This window comes from Aspergillus sydowii, assembly GCF_001890705.1.
Source record: "Aspergillus sydowii CBS 593.65 unplaced genomic scaffold ASPSYscaffold_11, whole genome shotgun sequence".
Lineage (NCBI taxonomy): Eukaryota > Fungi > Ascomycota > Eurotiomycetes > Eurotiales > Aspergillaceae > Aspergillus > Aspergillus sydowii.
The window spans coordinates 580,910-603,998 of NW_024467869.1; the positions used below are offsets into that span (position 1 = coordinate 580,910).

The following is a 23,089-nucleotide window of genomic DNA, read 5'->3' on the forward strand; positions in this document are numbered from 1 at the left end:
GGAGCTTGTGAACAATTGCATATCAAACTTTCGTGTTGTGTCATACGCAAGATAAGTTACTACCGGAGCTAGTGCACCGCCCGACGATTTCGCTGTTCTCTTCATTCCTCATTCACAATCCCTCTTCTTTCCCTCCGACGGAACACGGTATTTGATTTAGACGTTTTCAGCATCTTTAAACATGAACGGAACCGGGTCTATCGAGTCGCAGTGGCTGGCTCAACTAGCCGCCATGCGCCAGGCCATCGCAGACCTGAACCTCACGAAAGACCCTGCCAACGATCAGCTTGCGTACGGCAGCGACCTTGACCTCGATCTTGACGAAAATTCCTCCTCCGCCGGAACAGTTGACGATGTCTGGGATCTAATCAGTTCCGACGACGAGTCCGCCAGTGGACTAGACGAAATCGACGATTTGCCTTCCCCTCCTCCCTCTTCCGAGCTGTACGATCAGACATGGCTGCAGCAGAGATGCCAGCTTCTCGCCTACCAACAACCCGGGATGGACGCGAACGAGATGACACAGCAACTGATTGCTGCACTGGCTACGGATAGTGGCGATGATGAGCTGCAGATGTCGTTGGCTGAGATCGTGGGGTTTGACGATCTGGATTTTGTAATCGAGTTGATCACGCACCGGAAGGAGATACTAGGGAGCCTGGACGCTGGACCGAGGAAAACACATGCGCAGACGGACGGATTGGCGGCTGGGACATTGCAGACAAGGGCTGAGAGGGAGCAGGCTCTCCGACACCAGGATTACCAGCATAAGAACGCGGCTTTGCTACCGGAACAGGCTCGACAGGAACCGAAATACCCGCATGTTTTCAAATCGCACGACTCAAGGAATGTGCTAGCCTTGAATGGGAAGAGCTACGGGCTGCCGCTCGGGAGTAGGCAAATTGACGAATCAAAGTATACCGAGGTCGAAGTTCCAGCTTCGAAAGTTGGCACACTTGGACAGCAGCAGAAGCTGGTTCCGATTTCGTCTATGGATGGTCTTTGCCAGGGCACATTCAAGGGGTACAAGACGTTGAACCGGATGCAGAGCTTACTATATGATGTTGCCTACAAGACGAGTGAAAACATGCTCATTTGCGCGCCCACCGGTGCGGGTAAGACGGACGCTGCTATGCTTACGATACTGAATGCTGTTGGAAAGAACACAGTTCCCAATCCGGTGGAAGAACCAGATGCAACCGAGTTCTCGGTTCTGGTGGACGACTTCAAGATTGTTTATGTGGCTCCCATGAAAGCCCTCGCGGCAGAAGTTACTGAAAAACTCGGAAAACGTCTTGCGTGGCTCGGAATCAAAGTTCGTGAGTTGACTGGTGATATGCAGTTGACGAAGCGCGAGATCGTGGAAACCCAGATCATCGTTACCACCCCTGAAAAATGGGACGTGGTGACCCGCAAGAGCACAGGAGACACAGAGCTTGTGCAAAAGGTTCGCTTGTTGATTATTGATGAGGTCCATATGCTTCACGATGAGCGCGGTGCGGTCATCGAGTCATTGGTTGCTCGTACTCAGAGACAGGTTGAAAGCACCCAATCGCTTATTCGCATCGTCGGCCTGTCAGCAACACTTCCAAATTATATCGACGTTGCCGATTTTCTCAAGGTCAACAAGATGGCGGGTCTGTTCTTTTTTGACTCATCTTTCCGACCAGTGCCTCTTGAACAGCATTTTATCGGCGTCAAGGGGAAACCTGGCTCTAAACAATCTCGCGAGAATATCGACACTGTTGCTTTTGAGAAAGTCCGGGATATGCTTGAGCAAGGCCATCAGGTCATGGTGTTCGTGCACTCGCGCAAAGACACAGTGTTGACAGCGCGGATGATGAAGCAAATGGCTGTCCAGGATGGGTGCGAGGCGCTCTTCAGCTGTCACGAGCACGAAAACTATTCTAACGCCCTTCGGGATATGAAGCATGCGCGCGCTCGCGAACTTCGTGACTTATTTGCTAGTGGATTCGGTACCCATCATGCCGGAATGAGCCGAAGTGACCGGAACCTCATGGAGCGTATGTTCTCGGAGGGGCTCATCAAGGTCCTCTGCTGTACAGCTACGCTTGCGTGGGGTGTAAACCTTCCGGCTGCGGCAGTCGTCATCAAGGGGACCCAACTGTACAATCCCCAGGAGGGTAAATTTGTCGACCTTGGTATACTGGATGTCATGCAGATTTTTGGCCGTGCAGGTCGTCCTCAGTTCCAGGATACAGGTATTGGTTTTATCTGTACAACGCATGACAAGCTGAACCACTATGTCTCTGCAGTTACTTCGCAGCAACCAATTGAGTCTCGCTTCTCTAGCCGACTTGTGGACAATTTGAATGCCGAGATCTCGCTCGGAACAGTCACGTCAATTCCGGAAGCAGTGCAGTGGCTGGGATATTCCTATCTATTTGTTCGCATGAAGCGGGAACCTCGAAACTATGGTATCGACTATACTGAAATGGTAGATGACCCTATGCTGGTTCAGAGACGCCGCCAACTCATCGTCCAGGCAGCTCTCGTCCTGCAAAAAAGCCAGATGATCATCTACAATGAGAAGACAGAAGAACTCCGAGCTAAAGATGTTGGGCGGATTGCTAGTCAATACTACGTCCTCCAGACAAGCATTGAGATCTTCAACGAGTTGATGCGGCCCCGATCTGGCGAGGCGGACGTTTTGCGAATGATTAGTATGAGTGGCGAATTCGACAACATCCAATCTCGCGATAGTGAGTCGAAAGAGCTCACTAGACTTCGCGAGGAAGCAGTCCAGACTGAAGTGGAAGGGGGAAATGATTCTGCACATGCAAAGACCAACATTTTACTCCAGTCCTACATTTCCCGTGCTAAACTTGAGGATTTTGCGTTGGTCTCGGACACGGGATATGTCGCTCAGAATGCGGCACGTATCTGTCGCGCTTTGTTCATGATCGCCTTGAACCGGCACTGGGGGTATCAATGTCAAGTGCTCCTTTCCATGTGCAAGTCCATCGAGAAGCAAATGTGGCCTTTCGATCACCCATTCCGTCAATTCGACTTGCCGCAGCCGATTTTGAGGAACTTGGATGAGAGATTACCATCATCATCCGTCGAATCGATGAGGGACATGGAAACCGCAGAACTTGGCGAACTTGTCCACAACACTAAGATGGGAAAGACACTGGGAAAGTTATTGGATAACTTCCCGACTCTAAGTGTAGAGGCCGAGATTGCACCACTAAATCGCGATGTTTTACGCGTGTGCCTACACCTCTATCCCGAATTTACCTGGAATGATCGACACCATGGTGCATCCGAGTCTTACTGGATTTGGGTTGAGAACTCAGAAACATCGGAGATCTATCACCATGAATATTTTATTCTCAGCAGGAAGAAGCTCTATGATGAACACGAACTGAACTTTACCATTCCACTTTCAGATCCCTTGCCCAGTCAGATATATGTTCGAGCCATATCTGATCGTTGGTTGGGAGCGGAGACAGTTACTCCAATATCATTTCAGCATCTGATTCGCCCGGACACTGAGAGTGTCTATACAGACCTTCTGGATCTACAGCCTCTCCCTACATCTGCTTTGAATAACCCAATTCTCGAAGAACTTTATGGACAGCGCTTTCAGTACTTCAACCCAATGCAGACCCAGCTCTTCCACGTTCTTTATCATACGCCAGCAAACGTGTTACTTGGATCACCAACAGGTAGTGGAAAGACAGTTGCTGCGGAGTTGGCCATGTGGTGGGCTTTCAGAGAGCGCCCTGGATCCAAGGTGGTGTACATTGCCCCTATGAAAGCGCTTGTTCGCGAGCGTGTTATGGATTGGGGAAAGCGAGTTACAGCACCCATGGGTTTGAAACTGGTTGAGTTGACTGGTGACAACACACCTGACACGCGGACAATCCGTGACGCAGATATTATCATTACCACTCCAGAAAAGTGGGACGGTATCTCGCGTAGCTGGCAAACCAGAGATTATGTTCGGAAGGTGAGCCTGGTAATTATTGACGAAATTCACCTGCTTGGCGGTGACCGTGGACCTATTCTCGAGATTATTGTGTCCCGTATGAACTATATCGCTTCGCAGTCGAAGGGCTCAGTTCGACTAATGGGTATGTCGACGGCCTGTGCAAATGCATCGGATCTTGCGAACTGGTTAGGAGTCAAAGAAGGACTGTACAATTTCCGGCATTCCGTGCGGCCTGTCCCCCTGGAAATTTTTATTGACGGATTCCCCGAGCAACGTGGGTTCTGTCCGCTGATGCAGTCGATGAATCGACCAACCTTCCTTGCCATCAAGAACCACTCCCCCGAGAAGCCTGTGATTGTGTTTGTCGCTTCTCGTAGACAGACTCGCTTGACAGCCAAGGACTTGATCAATTTCTGTGGAATGGAGGATAACCCGCGTCGCTTTGTTCGTATGTCAGAGGACGATCTACAGCCGAACCTTGAACGGGTCAAGGATGAGGCTTTGCGTGAGGCGCTGTCCTTTGGTATCGGTCTTCACCATGCCGGTTTGGTAGAGTCTGACCGACAACTGGCCGAAGAACTATTCGCGAATAACAAGATTCAGATCCTTGTAGCCACTAGCACTCTCGCTTGGGGTGTTAACCTTCCTGCACATCTTGTTGTCGTCAAAGGAACCCAATTCTTCGACGCGAAAATTGAAGGATACAGGGATATGGACTTGACGGATGTTTTGCAAATGTTGGGTCGTGCTGGACGCCCTCAGTTCGATTCATCTGGTATTGCGCGTATCTTCACCCAAGACTCGAAGAAAGCATTCTATAAACATTTCCTGCATACCGGCTTCCCTGTTGAGTCGACCCTGCACAAAGTTTTGGATAACCACTTGGGCGCTGAAGTCTCCGCTGGGACAATCACCACCAAGCAAGACGCTCTCGACTATCTTACTTGGACGTTCTTCTTCCGACGTTTGCATAAGAACCCGTCGTACTATGGCCTTGAGATTTCAGCAGACCAGCACAACTCCCTTGAAGCACAGTCCCTGGCGCAGGATTTCATGATTGACCTTGTCGACAAATCTCTCGGTGAGTTGTCGGGATCCAGCTGTATCATTTTCGACTCGGCTACCGGCGAGGTCGATTCGACTCCATTCGGAAAAATCATGAGTTACTACTACCTTGCACACAAGACAATTCGTTACCTGCTTTCCCATGCAAAGCCTGCACCGACCTTCCATGATGTGCTCAGCTGGATGTGCTCTGCTACTGAGTTCGACGAACTCCCTGTTCGTCACAACGAAGACCTCATCAACGCCGAGCTCTCGCGCAATCTGCCGCTCTCCGTTGAACCGATGGGCGACCTCCCGATGTGGGATCCCCATGTCAAGGCCTTCCTTCTCCTCCAAGCTTATATGTCTCGCATTGATCTTCCCATTTCTGATTATGTCGGAGATCAAACTTCTGTCCTCGACCAGAGTATCCGTATTATCCAGGCTTCAATCGACGCAATGGCCGAACTAGGCTACACAGCTGCGTGCCGCACATTCATAAATCTGCTGCAGTGCATCAAATCCGCGCGATGGCCAGAGGACCACGCCCTATCTATCCTCCCAGGCATCGAACCATCCGCCAACACCACCAACAAAAACCAAACACTTCCCACTTCACTAACAGCCCTAACCTCACTTCCACATGGCGCAATATCCTCCCTCCCCGGGAAGATGCATCTTCCAGGCCCCGCCCAAGCCCAATTCACAAAAGCAACCACCCATCTCCCGCGCCTCTCAGTCGCGATTCCCCAAACGTCCGAACGGGGAATAACAGTCACCCTAACACGCAAGAACAACCCCACGAACCCAGACTTCCGGATCTACGCGCCGCGCTTCCCAAAACCCCAAACAGAGGGTTTCTTTTTGCTCGTTTGTGCGGCCAAGTCAGATGGCCTAGATGGGGATCTTGTAGCTCTCAAGCGCGTTTCGTGGCCCATGGGAAATAACAACAGTGCAACCCGGGACAGCGGCAAAGGAAGCTGGAAGGCCCCGAACAAGAACAATGGCAAGGGCCGAGGAAATGGTCCCATTACGACAAACTCCTCAGTGAAATTTCCCAGGGGCCTTCCTGTCCCTGCAGCTGTCAATGTACGGGTGATTAGTGATTCTTATCCGGGAATGGAGTGGGTTGTTTCCGGGGTCGAGGTTCTTGGTGGGATTGGTGGCGGTAGTAGTAAGGGCAAGGAGGTCGAGAGCCAGAGGCAGGTTGTTCCCGAGTCGAGTATTCCGGCGAAGGAGTGATAATCTCGAATCGAACTAGGTGTTCGGCATGCGGTCTCGATTATCTAAGTTCTCGTTAGACGGGACAGTACCATATAGAACAGAAAATTTATTGACTTATAGAACAGCAAAGACACACTGTGCCTTGAATATTTAACCTCGAAGCAAAAAGACATCTCACGCTAGAAAGTACATAAACTGAAAATAAAGGTAGAAGTTCAACAAAGATGCCCGCTCTACGCCCTGCGCTGTGAACTGAGAAACGGAAAGAGAAAAGTGCAAATGAAATGGGTATGGACGCAGCACCTTAAAGCCAAACAAACCAGCCAGAAAATAACAAAAGGGAAAAAGAAAGGACTATGTGACTCCCAAGTTCATGCCGTCTCAATACGTGCGTCCTGCGAAAGGCCCGGCCTATGACCATATTCCGGATTCATGACTCTGGGCGTTTTGGCCTGCCTCGCCACAAGTCTCTCGTTGCTAGAGTTCCACTGATTGGCTCTCGGCCTAACAGGGACAAGGACCTGCTTTTTGCCCTTCGACACGGAGACAGAGCGCGCAACGGAGACTTCAATTTTTGGAATTGATCCATTTTCACGTCGGGATGTTGTCCGTGGTGGGGGAAAGATGGCGGTCTCGTTGGCTGAGGGTGATACGACGGGGCGAGAGGAGACTAATGGCGAGAGGATCGGCGAGGATTTGGCTGTGTCGATCGAGCCGGTGGTGCTATTTGAGTCCGAGCGGAGTTCTCGTGTGTTGATGGTAAGTTTCTTTGGGTTGTCGGAGGGTGTTTTGCGGTTGATGATATCCCAGTTTGGCTCTTTCATGCCGGCGTAGGTGCGGACTGGTTCGACTTTGTGGATGAGCAATGGTTCATCGTCGGACCCAATTGAGGTCGCGGAGAGGAATGATGTGACAGAGGCCTGTGGCCGGTGGGAAGCTTTCGCTTGAGATCGATTGTCTGGTGTTATTGTTTGTTGGTTCTTTTCGTCTGATAGCCTTTTGTGAGGTGCGTCTTCCGGAGACGTCTGAGGCCTGCGTAAATGATTCGGAGCTTGGGGTAGGTTCTGGCTCCCTAGAACTTTCGAGGCTTTAATAGATGGCATTGTCGGGAATAGGGTAAAATTGGGGGATCTTGACGGTGCTGGGGAGGTTGCTCGTCGTTGTGGCGGGCCCAGCGGGGGAGGTGACTAGGGAGCATGAGAAGAGATGCATGGTTGGAGATCGAGTAGGAAAGGACACTCACCTCTCTACCAGGAATGGTCACATTGTCTAGTGTCTTGCTTCGTCTATCCAACAGCGAGGGCCGATTGTTGTTTAGAAGACCACCAAACATCACGCTGTACCTTTCCATCTCGACTTGCGGGATTTCAACCTGGAGAAACGACCCAGGAACTTTCGGCTTGGACGAGTCTTGCTTGTGAGCTAAAGCTTCATTTTCCGAAACAAGACACGGCCATACTTCAGTGTTTTCAATAGGCCCAGTCTTGGTACCAGGCCTCCGCCGAGACTTGTAGTCTACTGAATGAGTAGAACCCTGCTGCGGATTCTCATTCGGAGCGCGAACCTGGTAAAATGGTTTAGTGGTGTTTGTGTCTGAAGCAAGTGCGTTCTTTGCTTTGAATAGGCCCCCAATCTTCCTCCATTTGCTCGGCTTTCGCTGTAATGCCGAGGAAGGTCCCTCACCATCCGGAGGTGTCGGTGGTGGGAGTGGTTGCTTTTGAGATGGCATGTTACGTGGTTCCAACAACCGCGGGCTTCCCAGGGCAATGCCAATCATCGCCTCATCCACTCCAAGGGGCGTATCCGACGTACGCAATGGTTCATTTGGAGGTGCAGTAAGGTGAAAATCGAAGCCGGAGGGACGAGTATTCGTTGCTCTGCTTATATTGCGTCCCTGTGATGTGTTGGAGTATTGCGGGCTTCTGACGGGCTGTTGGATTGGGCGGCTGTAACTGACACCGCGGTCAATGTCGCGCAGGTCACTTCTCGGCAGTGCATCTGTATATCTCAAGTGCGGCTGGGAGATACCCTGCGCCTGTGGCGGCGAGCGTGGTTTCCCTAACATCCCTCGAGCCATGTTTCACTCGACTTGTTCCGTCAAATTGGACGAAGTTCGAATTAAAAGAGTTGACTATGTATGAGGTGAGAATGGTCCAAAGAAAAAGGAAAGTCGTGACTATATAAAGAATGGACAGTCTTCCAGAAGACCAGGCCGCGAACTCAAGTGTCGAAAAACAGAGGAAGCAAAACCCATCTACGAAAAGGAGGGAAACAGCGGCTCATGATATTAAAAGGGCCATGACGCACAACCCCTCTGTGTCAGGGATCGAGTGATCTAGTGGGCCTTGCAAAGTCTCACATCTCAGATCCCAAGTGAGACAACCAGCGGTTGGTTAGCGCAGGGTCGCGAAGAACCGGCCAACAGGAGTGATAGAGATAAATTGTTGCTGCCGCCCAAGCCACATCGACATGTCAGTCTGAATTAAGGGGACCAATCATGGGTGGGCTGTTGACAGCCGCAGAAGCGGCTGATATTAAGCCATTAGAGAAAGCACTGTGGTTGCGTAGAATTTAAATTAACATCATGGGCGAGACACGAAGCAGATGTATCGTCGGTGGGTGCGCCAATTTCAAGCACTCGGCGTGAGAGGATTTGGTCCATCATTGGTTTCAGAGTAAGCTGAAACCGGGCCCGCCCGACCAATGGAGGTTGCGAACTGGGAGCATCGGAGATTGACATCCCAAACGCGCTAAGAGGCACGAGCACAGATTCATCTGTTTAATGTCGGATTGTCGAATTTTGAAGTGATGTTCGTCACCGCGGGCCGCCGAGACGGGTCTTCAAAGATCTGGTGGTGTTCTGGGCCGTCATTCCCATGTGTGTCGCCCATCGCCGAACATCCATATGCCCTCGTGAATCAATAATCGGCCATAATCCGGGAAAGGGCTGGTGCAAGTTGCATCAATCCTTTCGAGCATGCAGAAGCAGCGGTGAACTCGGTGGATGATATGGGTGGCCTTACAGAGACAGCGTTTGGACGAGCTTCTTGGGAGTATAGCGTTTAGCGCCAGGCTAAACTGGCGGAAAAAGAGAAGAGAAGACCGCATTGCGGCCGACTCTCACGAATGGGTTGCGAAATACATCGGAAGCGGTAGTCACGAAAGCCCGAGGAATCAAGGTGAATCGCGCGTCCTCGGGGTTGCGATGCAGGGACAACTATCCGTACGGGTCCCCAAAGGGAATAAGCGTGCCAAATGATCCCCACCTGACAAGAGTAACACGTGCCGTGCCGTTTCTACGGACATTGGTCTTGAGGACTGAGCTATTGAAGTATCTACAATTGGCGAATGAGGCCGGGAATGAGCTGGCCTGGCCATGGGCCGTTCGGACGTCCAAAATGAAGTTTACTTGGAGCACAAGTTCATGCTTAAAAGATGGTGCTGCCCTGAAACCAATCGTTTCAGAAGAGGTTCACAGTGAAAGACCCTGGGCGGGATCCGTATTATACTGGGGATACTCCCCGGTGTTGTGCTCTGGGATCGGAGCACGGATTGTGATGTTTGGCTGATGTACTCCTGTTTGCAGAGCCTCCTGCAGAGCATATTAGGATCTAGCGTGGTAACCTCGGGATCCAATGACAATAATACTAATGTTGATGTGCAGGCAGCAGCAGCTGGTAATAATACCCGACTGGGCCCAAAAATAGAATAAATAGGGAGAACAGAAACTGAATCCGTACCTGGGCCAAGGCAAGACGCCATATCTGATGCCGGATGGATGAAGAATGACGGGAGAGACGCAGCGGAAATGGAAAGAAATGGCGGGGCAGTCAGCTCTGCCTCAGGCCCCGGCCAGCACAACCCCACCCCACCTTACCTCACCTACTTTCTGCTTCCTGCTGCCCACCGACATCTCGCTTCTTCTCTCCATCCCGACGAATAATAACTTCAACGGCCTTGTCGCTGGACGATCTTCCTTTATTCCCCTGAACTCCCCTACTGTCTCTACTCACCACCCGCTCGCCGAACCTCCCAGGCGCACCCTCAACCGTTTCCCCCTTTCCACTTCTCCGCTGCTTGTTTATCCAACCGTTACCATGGGTGCACACTCTGCTATCTGGCAAGGTAAGTCCTGCGCTATTGAAGTACCTCCTTCGTTGAGCTGGCTGTAGCTAACTTGTATCTTCTATCCAGGATATGTCGATTCCAGGTACCGTGCCTCCGTCATTACCCCGCCTCAACCAATATTGGAACCCCCGCGACCTCCGCATTGATTCTGACATTCACAGTTTGATGGGATCCGGCCAATTTGACAAAGCCGCCATCCTTAGCCCTGACTTCTCTGGCGTTGAGGCTTCATCCGCTGGTTTCTCGGTACTGTTGACCCTGTCCACCGCTCATTCGGTCTTCCTCCGGCCGGCCGAATATTCTCCGGGAAACCCGTCGCTAACGACGAATACAGATCACTCCCCAAGAAATCCAGGGCATTGGATCTGCTTTTGGCGACAGCAACTACGCCATGCAGCACGGCTTCACAATTGGTGGAGAGAAGTTCCTCGCCATCAAGGCTGATGACCGTAGCCTTTACGGCAAGAAGGTACTTTTGCGTTCCATTTAACCTAGCCATCATCTACAGTGCACAAATACTAATGAAGTTTAACTTCTAGGGCAAGGAAGGCGCTGTCATTGTCCGGACTGCCTCCTGCATTATGGTCGGCCACCACACCGAGGCCGTCCAGACCACCAACGCCGCTACTGCCATTGAGCGCGTTGCTGACTACATCAACGGTGCCAAATAAGCGTTCCGGTGTTGCATGTGGGCTAGTCATGGGATCAGACAGACAATATGTTTGCCTAATGTAAATCACGATGGTGGTGCTTTCTTATGTCTTCTACTCTCTTCTATCTTCAGCATCTTGCAAACCCGTAAATATGTGCAATATGTACTCTGCTAGTACAGAATGAATCCTCGTGGATATTGATCACTCTAGATGCTCTAACCTCTGTTATGAGTTCTAGTACTATAACCACAATAATCTGCATCATGGCCAATGTTATTTGAGCGTTTTAGCTTCAATGGAGCTTCTTGACTCGCATTTGCTTCTATTTCTTCTGTAAGGCCGTTCAACTTGTCTGGCATTCATTCCTATCTCATGATATTAAGCAATACACCGAGATCTCTAATCCCAGCATACCGCAGTCATTATAGTAGATATAATAATACGTAATCTTAGTAATATAGACATTATACAGACACCATTTTTGCCATCCAATTCTAGTTAGTAGCAGACAGACCACCGGTGGCACCGCCAGGTAAAATACCGCGCCCAAACCTAGTTTTGACCTGGCCCTCCTCAACCCACGGGCCGGAAATGAATCCTAGAACCTAACAGTCCCATACAGAGAAGAAGACTGTGTAGTTACTAGTCATACTAGACCGGCAACTCGGCATTCCTCCTCCCACCCGCGAGTGTCTCCAAAACCCGCTGGATGAAGGGCCCAACAACAGGGATATTTCCCGCAAACTGGCCAATCGTGACCAAAAAGTCGCCAAATAGGATAAAGAGGCCGTAAAGTTCAATCAGAAAACCGGTTAGAGGCCACCGGAGTAGGATCAGGATGATGCCGAGGGCGAATCCGGCGGTGCCTTTGAGCTTTTGGCGGCGCGAGAAGAAGGCGAGGGTTTTTTCAAACCCGATGATTAGAGTTAGACCAATTAGGAAGAGGATCTGGTTTGCGGGATGTTTTGTTAGATGTATGGATGGATGGCAGGATTTATGCGAGGAATTGGGCTAGACGTACGTTACCCATGGCGAGCCTAAAGAGGCGGTATTAGTGAATTTGCACATAATGGTTTGAGAGCGTTGAGTATACGTACAATGATCGATCGAAGAACATGAGCACTCCGCCGAATAAGAATAGGCCTCCTATAACCGTGCGACTGTTAGTGGTCCGAGGAGACTATATAGCACGGCGCACTGGAATCACGGCGGTTCACAAGAGACTGAGAAAATGATCAAACGTACCACCGGAGCAGAATATGACCCCAATTTCTGGTCAGTAGAAAAGAGTCATTAGCATAAAAGTTCAAACGACGGCGATGGGGAGCCGCATGAAGAAACCCAGGTGGTAGCCACTCTTACTCTGGTTATCTGTCATCCACACGGACGGCATCTTGGCGGTTGTCCAAGGATATTGGGTGAAGAAAGTTTATAAGGCACGGGGCGCGAATTTGGAAAGATTGTAGGTGCGCGATGACCGCAAGATGGTTCAAGCAGGGAGCGGCGAGTCCTGAATTTTGTTTGTGGAAGGTTAGAAATCCGCGCTGATAAGGAGCGGGTACCGGTGGGAGATCATGGCTCGACTGCCACATACCTGGAGAGTACAAGCGGATACCTGGTCGCGAGTTGAGGTTGGCCTGGTATTATGCCACGTTGACGGAGGTCTGGCAGAGGTTCTTGGCCAGATTTTCGGAGCTCTTGATCAACAATCACTGCGATTGCGACGAATTGTCTAGAAGTTCTGCCATGTTTGTGTCTTGGCACTCAGGAGCTAGAGTGTAACAGGAAGGCGGTCTCCCTCTCCTTAACGCCGCACAACATTCCACTATTCCACGACGGTGGAAAACCTCTTCACTGATTTTCAATGAACCTCCGCCTCGCATGCTGGCAAGCATCTACGCACCATTGAATATTTGCTTCTACGATTGCATAATGGAGCAATCCACTGCAAGCAATTTACATCCTAGGGTTACAACATGAAGAGCTCTCATAATGCCATTGTGAAAGTCATTTTCGGAATTGCGGCATCAGGAAGCCAAACTAGGTACAGCCATATTGAACCATGAGCTGGGTTACGGATTGGCTGGTCTCGGAATCGTCTTCGACATCTCATCTCAATATAAGACGTCGACTATTCTTTCCTCCCCTATCCCGAAGCTGGTTGTCCAGCCTATACGCCGCGACAACAGCATCCTCGGGTGCTGTAACTGATGTTCCGTTCGTGGAGCGTCGGTATGAGTCGAGTGCTTCGAGCACAAGGCGAAGATCAAATCGTATAATATACAAGATCACGAATAAGCCGGAGCGCTTCCTTGAGCCTGTCTCGAAAGGGGCATGGTGGGTGGAAGAGCTTGACTTGGTTGGTCGTACATATCGTCGTGTCGGGGAAAGTAGCTTTTAGGGTCAATGAATGTTAGCTAGACAATTACGACTGTTCAATGAGAGATCTAACCTTGCTTCTGATGTCTGTCTTTATCGTACGAGCGTTGCTTTATGTAGAGTTCGTAGCCCTTATTTCAGAACGACGTGAGCGGCCCTGAGCTCCAGGTAGTTCTCAGGCACGCCTTGCCCAAGTGTCCTAATAACGCCGAATACCTCTTTGTCGTGATACCTCAGCCGGGTCTTTGGGTCGGTGTACGCAGCCGGCAGTCCGGTAATGTCGCAGTACGGTCGTTGCTGCGATGGGTGAAGCGAAGGAGCAGATTCAATGTTCGTGTAGGTTACGGTGGGACCTGAAGAGAACGCAGCGCGTGCATTCCTCTCTAGAACAAGCGTTTGGAGACTCTGTGCGGCCTGAGCTATGTTTGCTCCACGCTGGCCGCCCTCGGCAGGAGTCTGGCTCCCATCTGTGGTGGCGGAAGCTCCAGGGGTAGTCGCGCCGGAGTTTGCCTGCGTGGCCATCGAGGATGCCTCCCTTCTAGAGCTGTCGGAGAGTAGCTGCTTGACGTTCTTGTTTCGTCGTTGAGAAGGTTTCCAGGTCTGGCTTCGGAAGGGACGCGGAACGGCCGCTATATCTAGCGAGTCCAGGAGTCGCTGATGAGCTTCGCTTTCGGCGGGGGTTGCAGGAGCCATGCTGAGAAGATTGATAGTCGTGAAGGGCGAAAGGGATGGATGTGGAAGTTAATGCGATCCTCAACTCTCGGTGTTGGGAGTTGGGAGACTCCAGGTATCTTGGTGCGGTGGACGAAGGATATGACGACCGGAAGGCCTCAATTAAATTTGATTATAGGCAGACAGAACGTGTACACGGAATCGTCTTGGAAGAATGACAAGGTTCTTCCAGTAGTTGGTTTTGAATACAGGCAGTCTGCTCGATGGTCGGGCCAGAACCAAATGCTCTCTCATCCGACACTGGTCATGTGACCGCTCCGCATTGTCAGTTACAACAACAAACATCCGCCTCCATCAACAGCAACCCAGTGATTACCACGCAAAAATGGTAAGAATGGCACCGTAACACCTTTTGTTTTATTTCTGATGTATACTAATGGCGCGGGATACAGGAAAGCCCACACGAGCATCAGCAAGCACTCCTTCTATCTCGGATTATCAACAACGTTGTATGTTCCCCACGTTGGTCCAAGTTTGCAGATTGCACTGACGGCCACTTAGGAAAAGCTGAACGAGGCTGTCATGGTTATGAATAAAAGCCTCCAGGTACGATTATTTGATGAGAGTTCTCCCTTCCTGTCCCTGACTGTGCTCTTAGGAGGTCAACATTCAAAACATGAATGTCGAGCTTGTCGCGCAAATGTTCAAAAACTATCAATCCAATGTATTATTCCACTTGGAGGGTATGTTTTCCATCCCAACGAGGTATCCAGCGACCTAACTAATTGCCAATAGCCACGGAAAACCTGAAGGAACCATCGTGAAATATCCTCTGTCAACGCTTTTGATGATAATGCAGCAACAATAGATACCAACGAACTTGATTTTGTAGCCACCAAGAAGACATTTAAATGCAATTTTGGCTGTCCGTAATATGTAACAATACAGTGGGTTTCTTGGTGTTCTGTTCTATAGCTGGTTGTCGGGATAGTTGACGCCAGTCTTGGCAATACAATGCTGGCGGTGGCCACTGGCCCAGACTTTCCATCGTGCCGGAGCTGGGGATTTCACCTGCCATCCCATTGTCACCACAAACCACCTCCCCCTCCTGGCCGATTTATATATCCATCGCACAACTCTCTGTCATTGAGATATAAAACCACCTTGCTCCCCTGCCGCATGCGACGGGCAGCGATGCGGTGATCACTATCGCTCGAAAGCTCCTACTAAAAGATCCCCGTTTGACCAACGCCTCGCACCATGGCGATTACATCGGTGCAGTCGATTCTGCCTGCTCGGTTCTCAATCAATTCAACGGAGCAGGGCGCCGTCAAGCCGCCTCCCAAGATCTTTGACGTCCACGAGCGTCCTTTCAAGGGCTACCAGCCCCCGCAGACTGATGGCTACGAACAGAGCAAATCCAAGCCCGATACGAGCGCTATCGTTATTGACAATGGTCAGTAAGATCTGATCAATAGCGTATTTATCTATGGCTCTTAACTAATGCTTATCATTCTCTAGGCTCTCACCTCGTAAAAGCCGGCTGGTCGTTCGACAAGAGCCCCCGTTTCGTACTGCCCCCTGTGATGAGCCGATACCGGGACCGAAAACTGAACAAGGCCTGCCAATTCATCGGACATGATGCCTACATCGATGCGACTACGCGCGGCCAGCTCCGGTACGCGTTCGACCCTGGCACCAGTGTAGTGGGCAACTGGGACGTAATGGAGGGTTTGTTGGACTACCTGTTCATCAAACTTGGTATCGATGGGGCCAATGGAGGCGTTGACAGACCAATTGTCATGACGGAGCCTATTGCGAACCCGAATTACCCGAGGAGGAGTAAGAGCGACCCCATGCAATAGCGACGATTGCAAAGCCAATACTGATGTTATAGTGATGAACGAGATCCTGTTCGAATGTTACTCCGCCCCATCGGTCGCGTACGGAATCGACTCGCTATTCTCCTACAGATATAATCGTGGAACGGATGGTCTGATCGTTTCTTCGTCGCATACCTCAACGCACGTTATCCCGGTCCTCGATTCGAAGGCAATGCTCTCCAACTGTTCGCGTTTGAATTTTGGTGGGATGCACGCTTCGGAATACCTCCTAAAACTTATGCGACTGAAATACCCGACATTTCCTGGGAAGATGACGGATAACCAGATGGAAGATCTTGTGCATAACCATTGCTACATTTCAAAAGACTACGACCGGGAATTGAGCGGGTACTTGGACTGGACGGGCCTAGAAGATCGAGACCATGTCGTTCAATACCCATTCACGGAGCATATCGTACCGGAGAAGACAGAGGAGGAGCTTGCACGAATTGCGGAGCGGAAAAAGGAGAGTGGCCGACGGCTACAAGAGCAGGCGGCTAAGATGAGGCTGGAGAAGTTGATGAAGAAGGAGCAGGAACTAGAATACTACAAGGACCTGCAGCGTGGCCTCCAGTCGGAAACGAAGAAGGAGAAAGTTCGAATCTTGGATGCCGAGGATCTAAAGGATGAGACGCATCTGGACCGGCTGATCCGGGATCTCGAGCGCTCTATTAAGAGGTCGAGAAACAAGGATCTCGGGAACGAGGAGACTGAAGAGGCACAGGAGGAGGCCACATTCCCACTGTTAGAAGTCCCCGATGAGGAATTAGATGAGGCTGGTCTAAAGGAGAAGCGCCACCAACGTCTGATGAAGTCCAATGTGGAGGCGAGACAACGAGCGAAGGAAGAGAAAGAGCGGGAACAAGCCCGCAGGGATGAGGAAATCCGGCTCGATCGCGAAAAGCGTGAGAACAACTTTGACAGCTGGATCTCTGAACGGAGAGTTCAACGCCAGGTAGGCTGATTTCGTCCTTCTTAGGTACCTAAGCTAACAAATCACCAGAACCTTCTCCAAAGAATTAAGGAACGCGACCGCATGAAGGCCGATCTTGGCAACCGCAAGTCACTAGCCAGTCAGATGCGCATGAAGACCCTCGCCAATCTTGCAGCGGACGGTCCGAAGAAGCGACGAAGGGGAGGAGATGATGATGATTTTGGAGCCAACGACGAAGACTGGGGTGTCTACCGAACGGTGGCTACGGGCGAGGCCAGCGATGATGAAGAGGAGGAAGACCTCGGCGGAATGCTAGACAACGTCGAGAAAGAGCTGCTGGAATACGACCCGGAGTTTACGGAAAACCACACTCTCGCAGCCCAATCTGACTGGACAAAGAGTTTAATCCATGTGTTCCTGCGCGGGCCGTGGGCTTTCGACCCAGAGAGCCAGCGCGAGGCCCACCAAATACATCTGAACGTCGAGCGTATCCGAGTACCGGAAGTGGTCTTCAAGCCGTCCATTGCTGGAATCGACCAGGCGGGTTTGGTCGAGATCGCCGCGGATATTGTAAACCAACGATTCTCGAACCCGGAGGAACAGTCGAAATTACTACGCGATGTGTTCCTTACCGGCGGCAATACCCTCTTCCAGAACTTTGATGAACGATTCCGGAACGACTTCCGGGCGTTCCTTCCTCTCGATGCTCAGCTGGGCGTGCGTAGTGCGACGGATCCTATTCTCGACGCCTGGAAGGGAGCAGCGCAATGGGCTTCTGGATCGTCACTAGCCAAGTCTTCGATTACACGCGAGGAGTACCTGGAAAAGGGCAGCGAATATCTGAAGGTAAGTTATTGGTTATTTTTCTACGTTTGCTACTACTGAACCTTCTAACTCGATGCACAGGAACACGATTTGGGCAACGTTACTTCGTGGTGAGGGCTTAGGAAGCACCGGGCGTCGCTTGGAGTCGGGAGTCAGGCAGTCAAAGTTGTGTTGTTTAATTAGACGCGGCATATTTTTACTTTGTTATCCTTGCATCCTACTGAGACATCTACCTAAAATATATTATTCCGTTTCCGACCTCAGGGGTTCGCTGGATTTGGGTTCTGACAGGAGCCGAGGAATGAAGGGATGTGAAAGCTTTGTTCTTATTCTTCGATTGACTGTAGCAGTGTAGTCTGTCCTCCAAGCGGTCACTGCGTGCACAGAGGCCTTAAATGTCATTAGTGTTTTGGTGTTTTATCTTGATCTATCCCTGCCTTTGCGCTGCAAGCAAGGAGACTGCGTTTCCAGGGTGAAGGTCAAGGAGCCAAACCAGGCTTTCCATCTTCATCTTCCCTTTCCCTTTCCTCCCAACTCTGTCGCGGTCGGGCAGGTGACGGACGTTGTCACGGGTCTGGACTGGTGATCTTCAGCCTTGTGGGTCGCCCTCCTCTCTTGGTAGTGGTCTTCCTCGTTTAACTCTCTTCCACGGCTCACTCCCGTTTAGCTCAGAAAATGCGCTCCAGGGTTCTCAGTGCGAAGAGCGGTGGATGGCAATCCGGCCTGGACTGATGTACGACTGATGTGATGATGATCGGAGGGCGAGCTCCAATCGTCGCCAGTTGCGTGGTTTCGGCTCGGCCTAATCGGGTCTCGAATCTCCCCAGCTGCCACCCGGGATGCCATCTCATTATTATACTATTACTATATTGTTATCTAAACAATCCCGTTATATACCGACCGTCGAGGCGATGGACCCGTGGTTCCGCGCGTTCCGGAAGTCATGCGATCCGCATAACGGCCTGATCTCCATAATAGCCCATTATTGTCTTCTGCAGAACCTTCATGCCAACAAAACTGTAGCTCTGCATGCCCCTCTCTGAAGATCCCCCAGGTCACACAACCACGCCACCCACTGGTCCGTCGGTCAAGCACCCTGCTCACGATAGGCCAATTAGTCTTCCTTGTTCTGGCTCCTACGGCCTCTGTTGGTCCATCCGCCCCCTTGGCATTTATCATGACCGTTATATCCGGTCTCCATTGTTTATCATGACGCAGACATGAGATGAATTTCCATGGAAATATCCCTCTCTCCGTCCGGAACAACCGCTGTAGTACCTCATTCCAGCTTTAGCTTCGAGCTAGCGCTCGAAAATTGAAAGGGATATCGAGTTCTGGACGCTGGCAGGTCTGTCCCGACGTGGGCCTCCTGCAGCTGTCGGCATGGTCAAAGCATCCTGACGCAAATCTTGCCTCGATAGTTGTTCCGTGGGATGACAGAGACTGGACGAGTCTGATGCAATGATCCCTGTCTGATGCAACCTGAGATATAAAGCTTTGTGCTGCCCACCAGGCCCGGAAGGTTGTTTTGCTTTCACCCATCCACTCATCAATTTTGAGCGCAACCGAGCTCGAGAACTATAACTCTCTTCTTAACCCAACTTAAATTCAAATACCGTCAGCATGGCATCGCGTCAGGCTCTTGCTCGACCGGCATTGCTCATCGTCCGTTTTCTCCAATGGGCGAGCACGGTTATCGTGCTGGGAATTACTTCCTACTTCATCAACAGGGGCCCTCGTGGCGGGCATATAATCTACCAGGAAGTCATTGTACGTGCGGAAAAAAACTCTTTCCATTTCCCCGTAACGATACTAACTTAATGTAGGCTGCCATTTCGGTCGTCTTCTTCCTACCGGCCTTTATCTCGCCCTTCATGCCTAATATGCTCAGCCGATTCGTGTTCCTCATCGATGTGGTCTTCTCCTACCTGTATGTCCTGTCCCCCGAGCACTACGCTAGAATATCGAACGCATGCTAACAATGCCTAGCTGGCTCACTTCCTTCATCTTCGCCGCCCAAGACTACAACACGAACAACTGCTTCCTCAACGCGCCTCCCTTCGTTGCCTGCGGACGCAAGAGAGCCAATGAAGCCTTCATCTTCCTCGCCTTGTACGTCATTATATTCCACCTTCCACTATGCAAACCCAATTTATAATCCTTGACCTAACATCCATTAGTATTTTCACATTTTTCGGCATGCTCCTCGAGCTTTGGTCCCTGTGGTCCTACCGCCGCGAGAACACCAACCCAATTGCGGAAAAGCATGCCCATGGCGCCGCTACTGCTCCTCATAACGGACACGACGGCCCAGCCACCGCTGTCCCTTAAATTCATGCGGGAAGTAGGGCAAACTGCTGACCGTTTCCGAGCAAGCTGGTGGGGGGGGGGGATTTTACGCCATGTCAATGATGGGCCCCTCCTCCTCCCGGGGTATCGTACCGTGTTGACGTGATGGATGACGAAGACTAATTTCTTTTTTCTTTTTGTTTTTGTTTTCAACTTACTTGATACCTATATATATCGCCGGTTTCGAGCAGTGCATGTATCTACTCGCTTGTCTCTCACTCTGAATAGCTCAGCTGTACTATTGGTGTGGATGGATAATTGTAATGGGGGGTTTGATTGTTTGGTAATGAACTTTGTATTTGTTGTTTTGGTTTGAGATGGATCTTTGCAGACGTGAGAGCTTGATAGGTTTTCACTGTTTGATATACCAATTACCGCCTAATAGTGTTTGTAATCGAATAGCAATTTCTTCAACATAGTTCTCCTGTGTTAATAAAGGCTTGGCCTGTGGTCTAATAAAGGCGCTTACATTCCGACGGCGCCGGGCATCCGATGCATCAAGATAGAATCACTCTTTAGAAAAGTGAATTTTTAGTGGACATCGTGCAATCTCAGTGCAATCATTATATTCAAAAAGCTTAATACGATGCTGGAAGCGGGACTTGCTAAACGTGTATGTATCTACTGCTAGCAACAAAGAATATATTATTGAAACCAATGTTAGCTTCACCGGATAATAAAAATGCCAAAAGCCGAAAAAAGGCTTCCTTCTAGGAAACCACACTGCATCCGCGCTACCTGGACTTACCCCACAGGCCAGGTCGCGGAGTGCATGGGATAGTTAATCTTCCCAGGCGAACACGGTGCGGCCTGTAAGGTATTTCATCTCTATGCTGACAGGTTTATAAAAACAAGAAAACTTCTGCTCTTACGGTAACCTCAGTTATATAAAAACCACTTTTGTGTGTAGGCAACTCACTTCCATTTCAAATCCATACAGTTTATACTGCAAGTGGATATCCTGCAATCTCAGTGCCATCATTATATTCAAAGAACTAGATGCGATGCTGGAAGCGGGGCCTTAAAGAGTGATTCTATCTTGATGCATCTGGTGCCCGGCGCCGCTCGGAATGTAAGCGCCCTTACTAGATCAGAGGCCAACCCAACAATAGTATATACATTTTACTTTTAAATCGAGTACTTGGGATATGAATAAGATATAATAAGTTCCGCCTTGCAAAATAATGGCTTACCTAAGTTACTCCATCCTAAAGTGACTGAACTAGTCCGCTTTTAGATTGCGACTCACCGCCCCGCATCTGCCACATCTTTTCGCTGCCTGAGGTTCTCTCCAGTGTCCAGACAACGTTGAGCCTGTCTTCAAGCTTTCAGTTCAGAAACAGGAAACGGAAGCAAAGTCAGGCGGACAGCTACAAGGCATATATCGCCGGAAATCATGTCGTCCCCGTTTCATCGCCGCCCGTTCCCCGACTATATCCTCGCTTCGCCTCTTGCCGCCTTCATTTATCCCCTCCACCACCTACTTCTCCGACTCCGCGGTCCTCCTCGGTTGCCGCCTCCAGATGCCCGTCCCATCCGAGTTGTTTGCATCTCCGATACCCATACTCTGGAATGGGCCGATGTTCCTGACGGCGACCTTCTTATTCACGCTGGCGACCTGTGCAACGATGGTAGCGCCCGCGAGATCCAGGCCGCGGTAGACTGGTTGCGCAAGCTTCCGCATCCTCAGAAAGTCGTCATCTGCGGCAACCACGATAGTTATTTCGATATCCGATCAAGGTTACCTGAAGACCGTGACCAGTCGTTTGCTGCTGTCTCCTCATCAACGGCCTCCCTCCGCTCCGTCGACGACTTTGACTCCCCGCACCGCATCGACTGGGGTGATATCCACTATCTCCAACATTCCTCCGTCACCGTGACCTTCCCTCCCACTCCTCAAACCCCTTCCGACACTTCCGCGTTACTGGCCTCGCGGCCCCGCTCGCTTAAAATATACGGGGCTCCCCAAATACCGGCCATCGTGCCGTTTGGCCCCGAACACGCATTCGCATACCCTGCCCATCATGACGCCTGGTCCGGCACTATCCCCGCAAACACCGACATCCTGATCACTCACACACCCCCACAATCCCACCTCGATCTTTCACCAGTCTATTCTACAGGCTGCCCGTTCCTCCTATCTGATACATGGCGCGTTCGACCGGCACTTCACGTCTTCGGGCACGTCCATGCTGCCTACGGTCGAGAGTCCGTCTTCTGGGACGAGGCTCAGAAAGCATGGGAACGCATCTGTACCGCGCGTCGGGCCCGCGCAGGGAACTCACGCTTCAGCTCTCTCTTCGGACTTCTGCGGGACCTTTTTGACGTCTCCGGCTGGGTCGACTCCGCCCGAGTGCTGGTCTACGGCGTATTAGGAGTTGTATGGGCCAAAGTCTGGGGCGGCGAAAACCAGGGAGGATGGATGGTGAATGCAGCATGCATGTACCGGGATTCGGGCAAACTGGGGAACAAGCCGCAGGTTGTAGTCTTGTAAACCCGCCAATTCAACTGCCATGATGTTGGCCGTCATTTGTGACGATGTATATATGCATTTTTGTCTAGCGTTCTACACGGCCTCTCATTAGGTGCCATAATCATAATTCAACATGTGTCACGATCAACGGCCATCGGCAAAATGCCCCGTCAGCATAAACACTTAGATCTTCCTACGTCACTGTTCAAGTCAGCATGGCAAATGTGTCGGGTGCAGAGCACATAGCAAGAAGTGCAGTGTAAATGGATACTGCGGCGCCACGACAGGCAACGAACGAGTAATCGGGTTCATCACAACACAACATCCTCCTGACTAATAACAACCACCACCTCGTACCCAGAATCCAACAACAATCGATATCGCGTCCCAAACTCAGCATAAGTAAGCCAACGAAAAAAAAGCCTCAACAATGACGTCGCCCGCACCGCGCGTGGTCCAATTCCAGCAAACAATCGTGAGTGATGATCGCCCTCCGGCGCAAGATAGTCCCGCACTCGCCACCACAACATCCCCACCAGATCCACGCGCTCATCCACCTCTATGTCT

General features: G+C 50.8%; 9 protein-coding genes across 9 annotated transcripts; 6 read left to right on the top strand and 3 right to left on the bottom strand.

The window, feature by feature from the left end:
- Window positions 1–181: 181 nt before the first annotated feature.
- On the top strand, window positions 182–6,244 carry ASPSYDRAFT_208544 (RNA helicase SLH1; the record flags this gene model as incomplete). Its single annotated transcript, XM_040843947.1, has 2 exons — window positions 182–2,024; window positions 2,067–6,244. 2 exons carry the CDS (start codon window positions 182–184, stop codon window positions 6,242–6,244), a joined length of 6,021 nt encoding a protein of 2,006 aa, XP_040699396.1.
- Window positions 6,245–6,597: 353 nt separating this feature from the next.
- ASPSYDRAFT_158017 (uncharacterized protein) lies at window positions 6,598–8,303 on the bottom strand (the record flags this gene model as incomplete). The annotated part of the gene is made up of 2 exons (XM_040842692.1): window positions 6,598–7,313; window positions 7,466–8,303. 2 exons carry the CDS (start codon window positions 8,301–8,303, stop codon window positions 6,598–6,600), a joined length of 1,554 nt encoding a protein of 517 aa, XP_040699397.1.
- Window positions 8,304–10,323: 2,020 nt separating this feature from the next.
- Window positions 10,324–11,025, top strand: pfy1 (profilin; the record flags this gene model as incomplete). The annotated part of the gene is made up of 5 exons (XM_040842723.1): window positions 10,324–10,351; window positions 10,421–10,436; window positions 10,516–10,600; window positions 10,689–10,823; window positions 10,894–11,025. The coding sequence occupies 5 exons, from the start codon at window positions 10,324–10,326 to the stop codon at window positions 11,023–11,025; spliced, it is 396 nt and encodes a 131-aa protein (XP_040699398.1).
- A 299-nt stretch (window positions 11,026–11,324) lies between these two features.
- On the bottom strand, window positions 11,325–12,715 carry ASPSYDRAFT_48803 (Got1 family protein). Its single transcript, XM_040847708.1, has 6 exons — window positions 12,602–12,715; window positions 12,370–12,517; window positions 12,253–12,279; window positions 12,105–12,153; window positions 12,029–12,044; window positions 11,325–11,955 (listed from the first exon to the last, which is right to left on the bottom strand). The coding sequence occupies exons 2-6, from the start codon at window positions 12,398–12,400 to the stop codon at window positions 11,659–11,661; spliced, it is 420 nt and encodes a 139-aa protein (XP_040699399.1). The 5' UTR covers window positions 12,401–12,517; window positions 12,602–12,715; the 3' UTR covers window positions 11,325–11,658.
- Window positions 12,716–13,518: 803 nt separating this feature from the next.
- Window positions 13,519–14,079, bottom strand: ASPSYDRAFT_158192 (uncharacterized protein; the record flags this gene model as incomplete). The annotated part of the gene is made up of 1 exon (XM_040842712.1): window positions 13,519–14,079. The coding sequence occupies one exon, from the start codon at window positions 14,077–14,079 to the stop codon at window positions 13,519–13,521; it is 561 nt and encodes a 186-aa protein (XP_040699400.1).
- A 242-nt stretch (window positions 14,080–14,321) lies between these two features.
- Window positions 14,322–14,882, top strand: ASPSYDRAFT_92723 (DASH complex subunit DAD4; the record flags this gene model as incomplete). The annotated part of the gene is made up of 5 exons (XM_040852722.1): window positions 14,322–14,446; window positions 14,516–14,567; window positions 14,620–14,664; window positions 14,717–14,801; window positions 14,854–14,882. 5 exons carry the CDS (start codon window positions 14,322–14,324, stop codon window positions 14,880–14,882), a joined length of 336 nt encoding a protein of 111 aa, XP_040699401.1.
- Window positions 14,883–14,997: 115 nt separating this feature from the next.
- ASPSYDRAFT_415754 (actin-related protein ARP5) lies at window positions 14,998–18,160 on the top strand. Its single transcript, XM_040846307.1, has 5 exons — window positions 14,998–15,514; window positions 15,580–15,900; window positions 15,956–16,896; window positions 16,945–17,721; window positions 17,782–18,160. The coding sequence occupies exons 1-5, from the start codon at window positions 15,319–15,321 to the stop codon at window positions 17,812–17,814; spliced, it is 2,268 nt and encodes a 755-aa protein (XP_040699402.1). The 5' UTR covers window positions 14,998–15,318; the 3' UTR covers window positions 17,815–18,160.
- A 753-nt stretch (window positions 18,161–18,913) lies between these two features.
- Window positions 18,914–20,278, top strand: ASPSYDRAFT_48807 (uncharacterized protein). The gene is made up of 4 exons (XM_040847709.1): window positions 18,914–19,470; window positions 19,527–19,630; window positions 19,690–19,812; window positions 19,881–20,278. The coding sequence occupies exons 1-4, from the start codon at window positions 19,324–19,326 to the stop codon at window positions 20,029–20,031; spliced, it is 525 nt and encodes a 174-aa protein (XP_040699403.1). The 5' UTR covers window positions 18,914–19,323; the 3' UTR covers window positions 20,032–20,278.
- Window positions 20,279–21,445: 1,167 nt separating this feature from the next.
- Window positions 21,446–22,543, top strand: ASPSYDRAFT_158425 (metallophosphatase domain-containing protein; the record flags this gene model as incomplete). Its single annotated transcript, XM_040842728.1, has 1 exon — window positions 21,446–22,543. The coding sequence occupies one exon, from the start codon at window positions 21,446–21,448 to the stop codon at window positions 22,541–22,543; it is 1,098 nt and encodes a 365-aa protein (XP_040699404.1).
- Window positions 22,544–23,089: the final 546 nt, after the last annotated feature.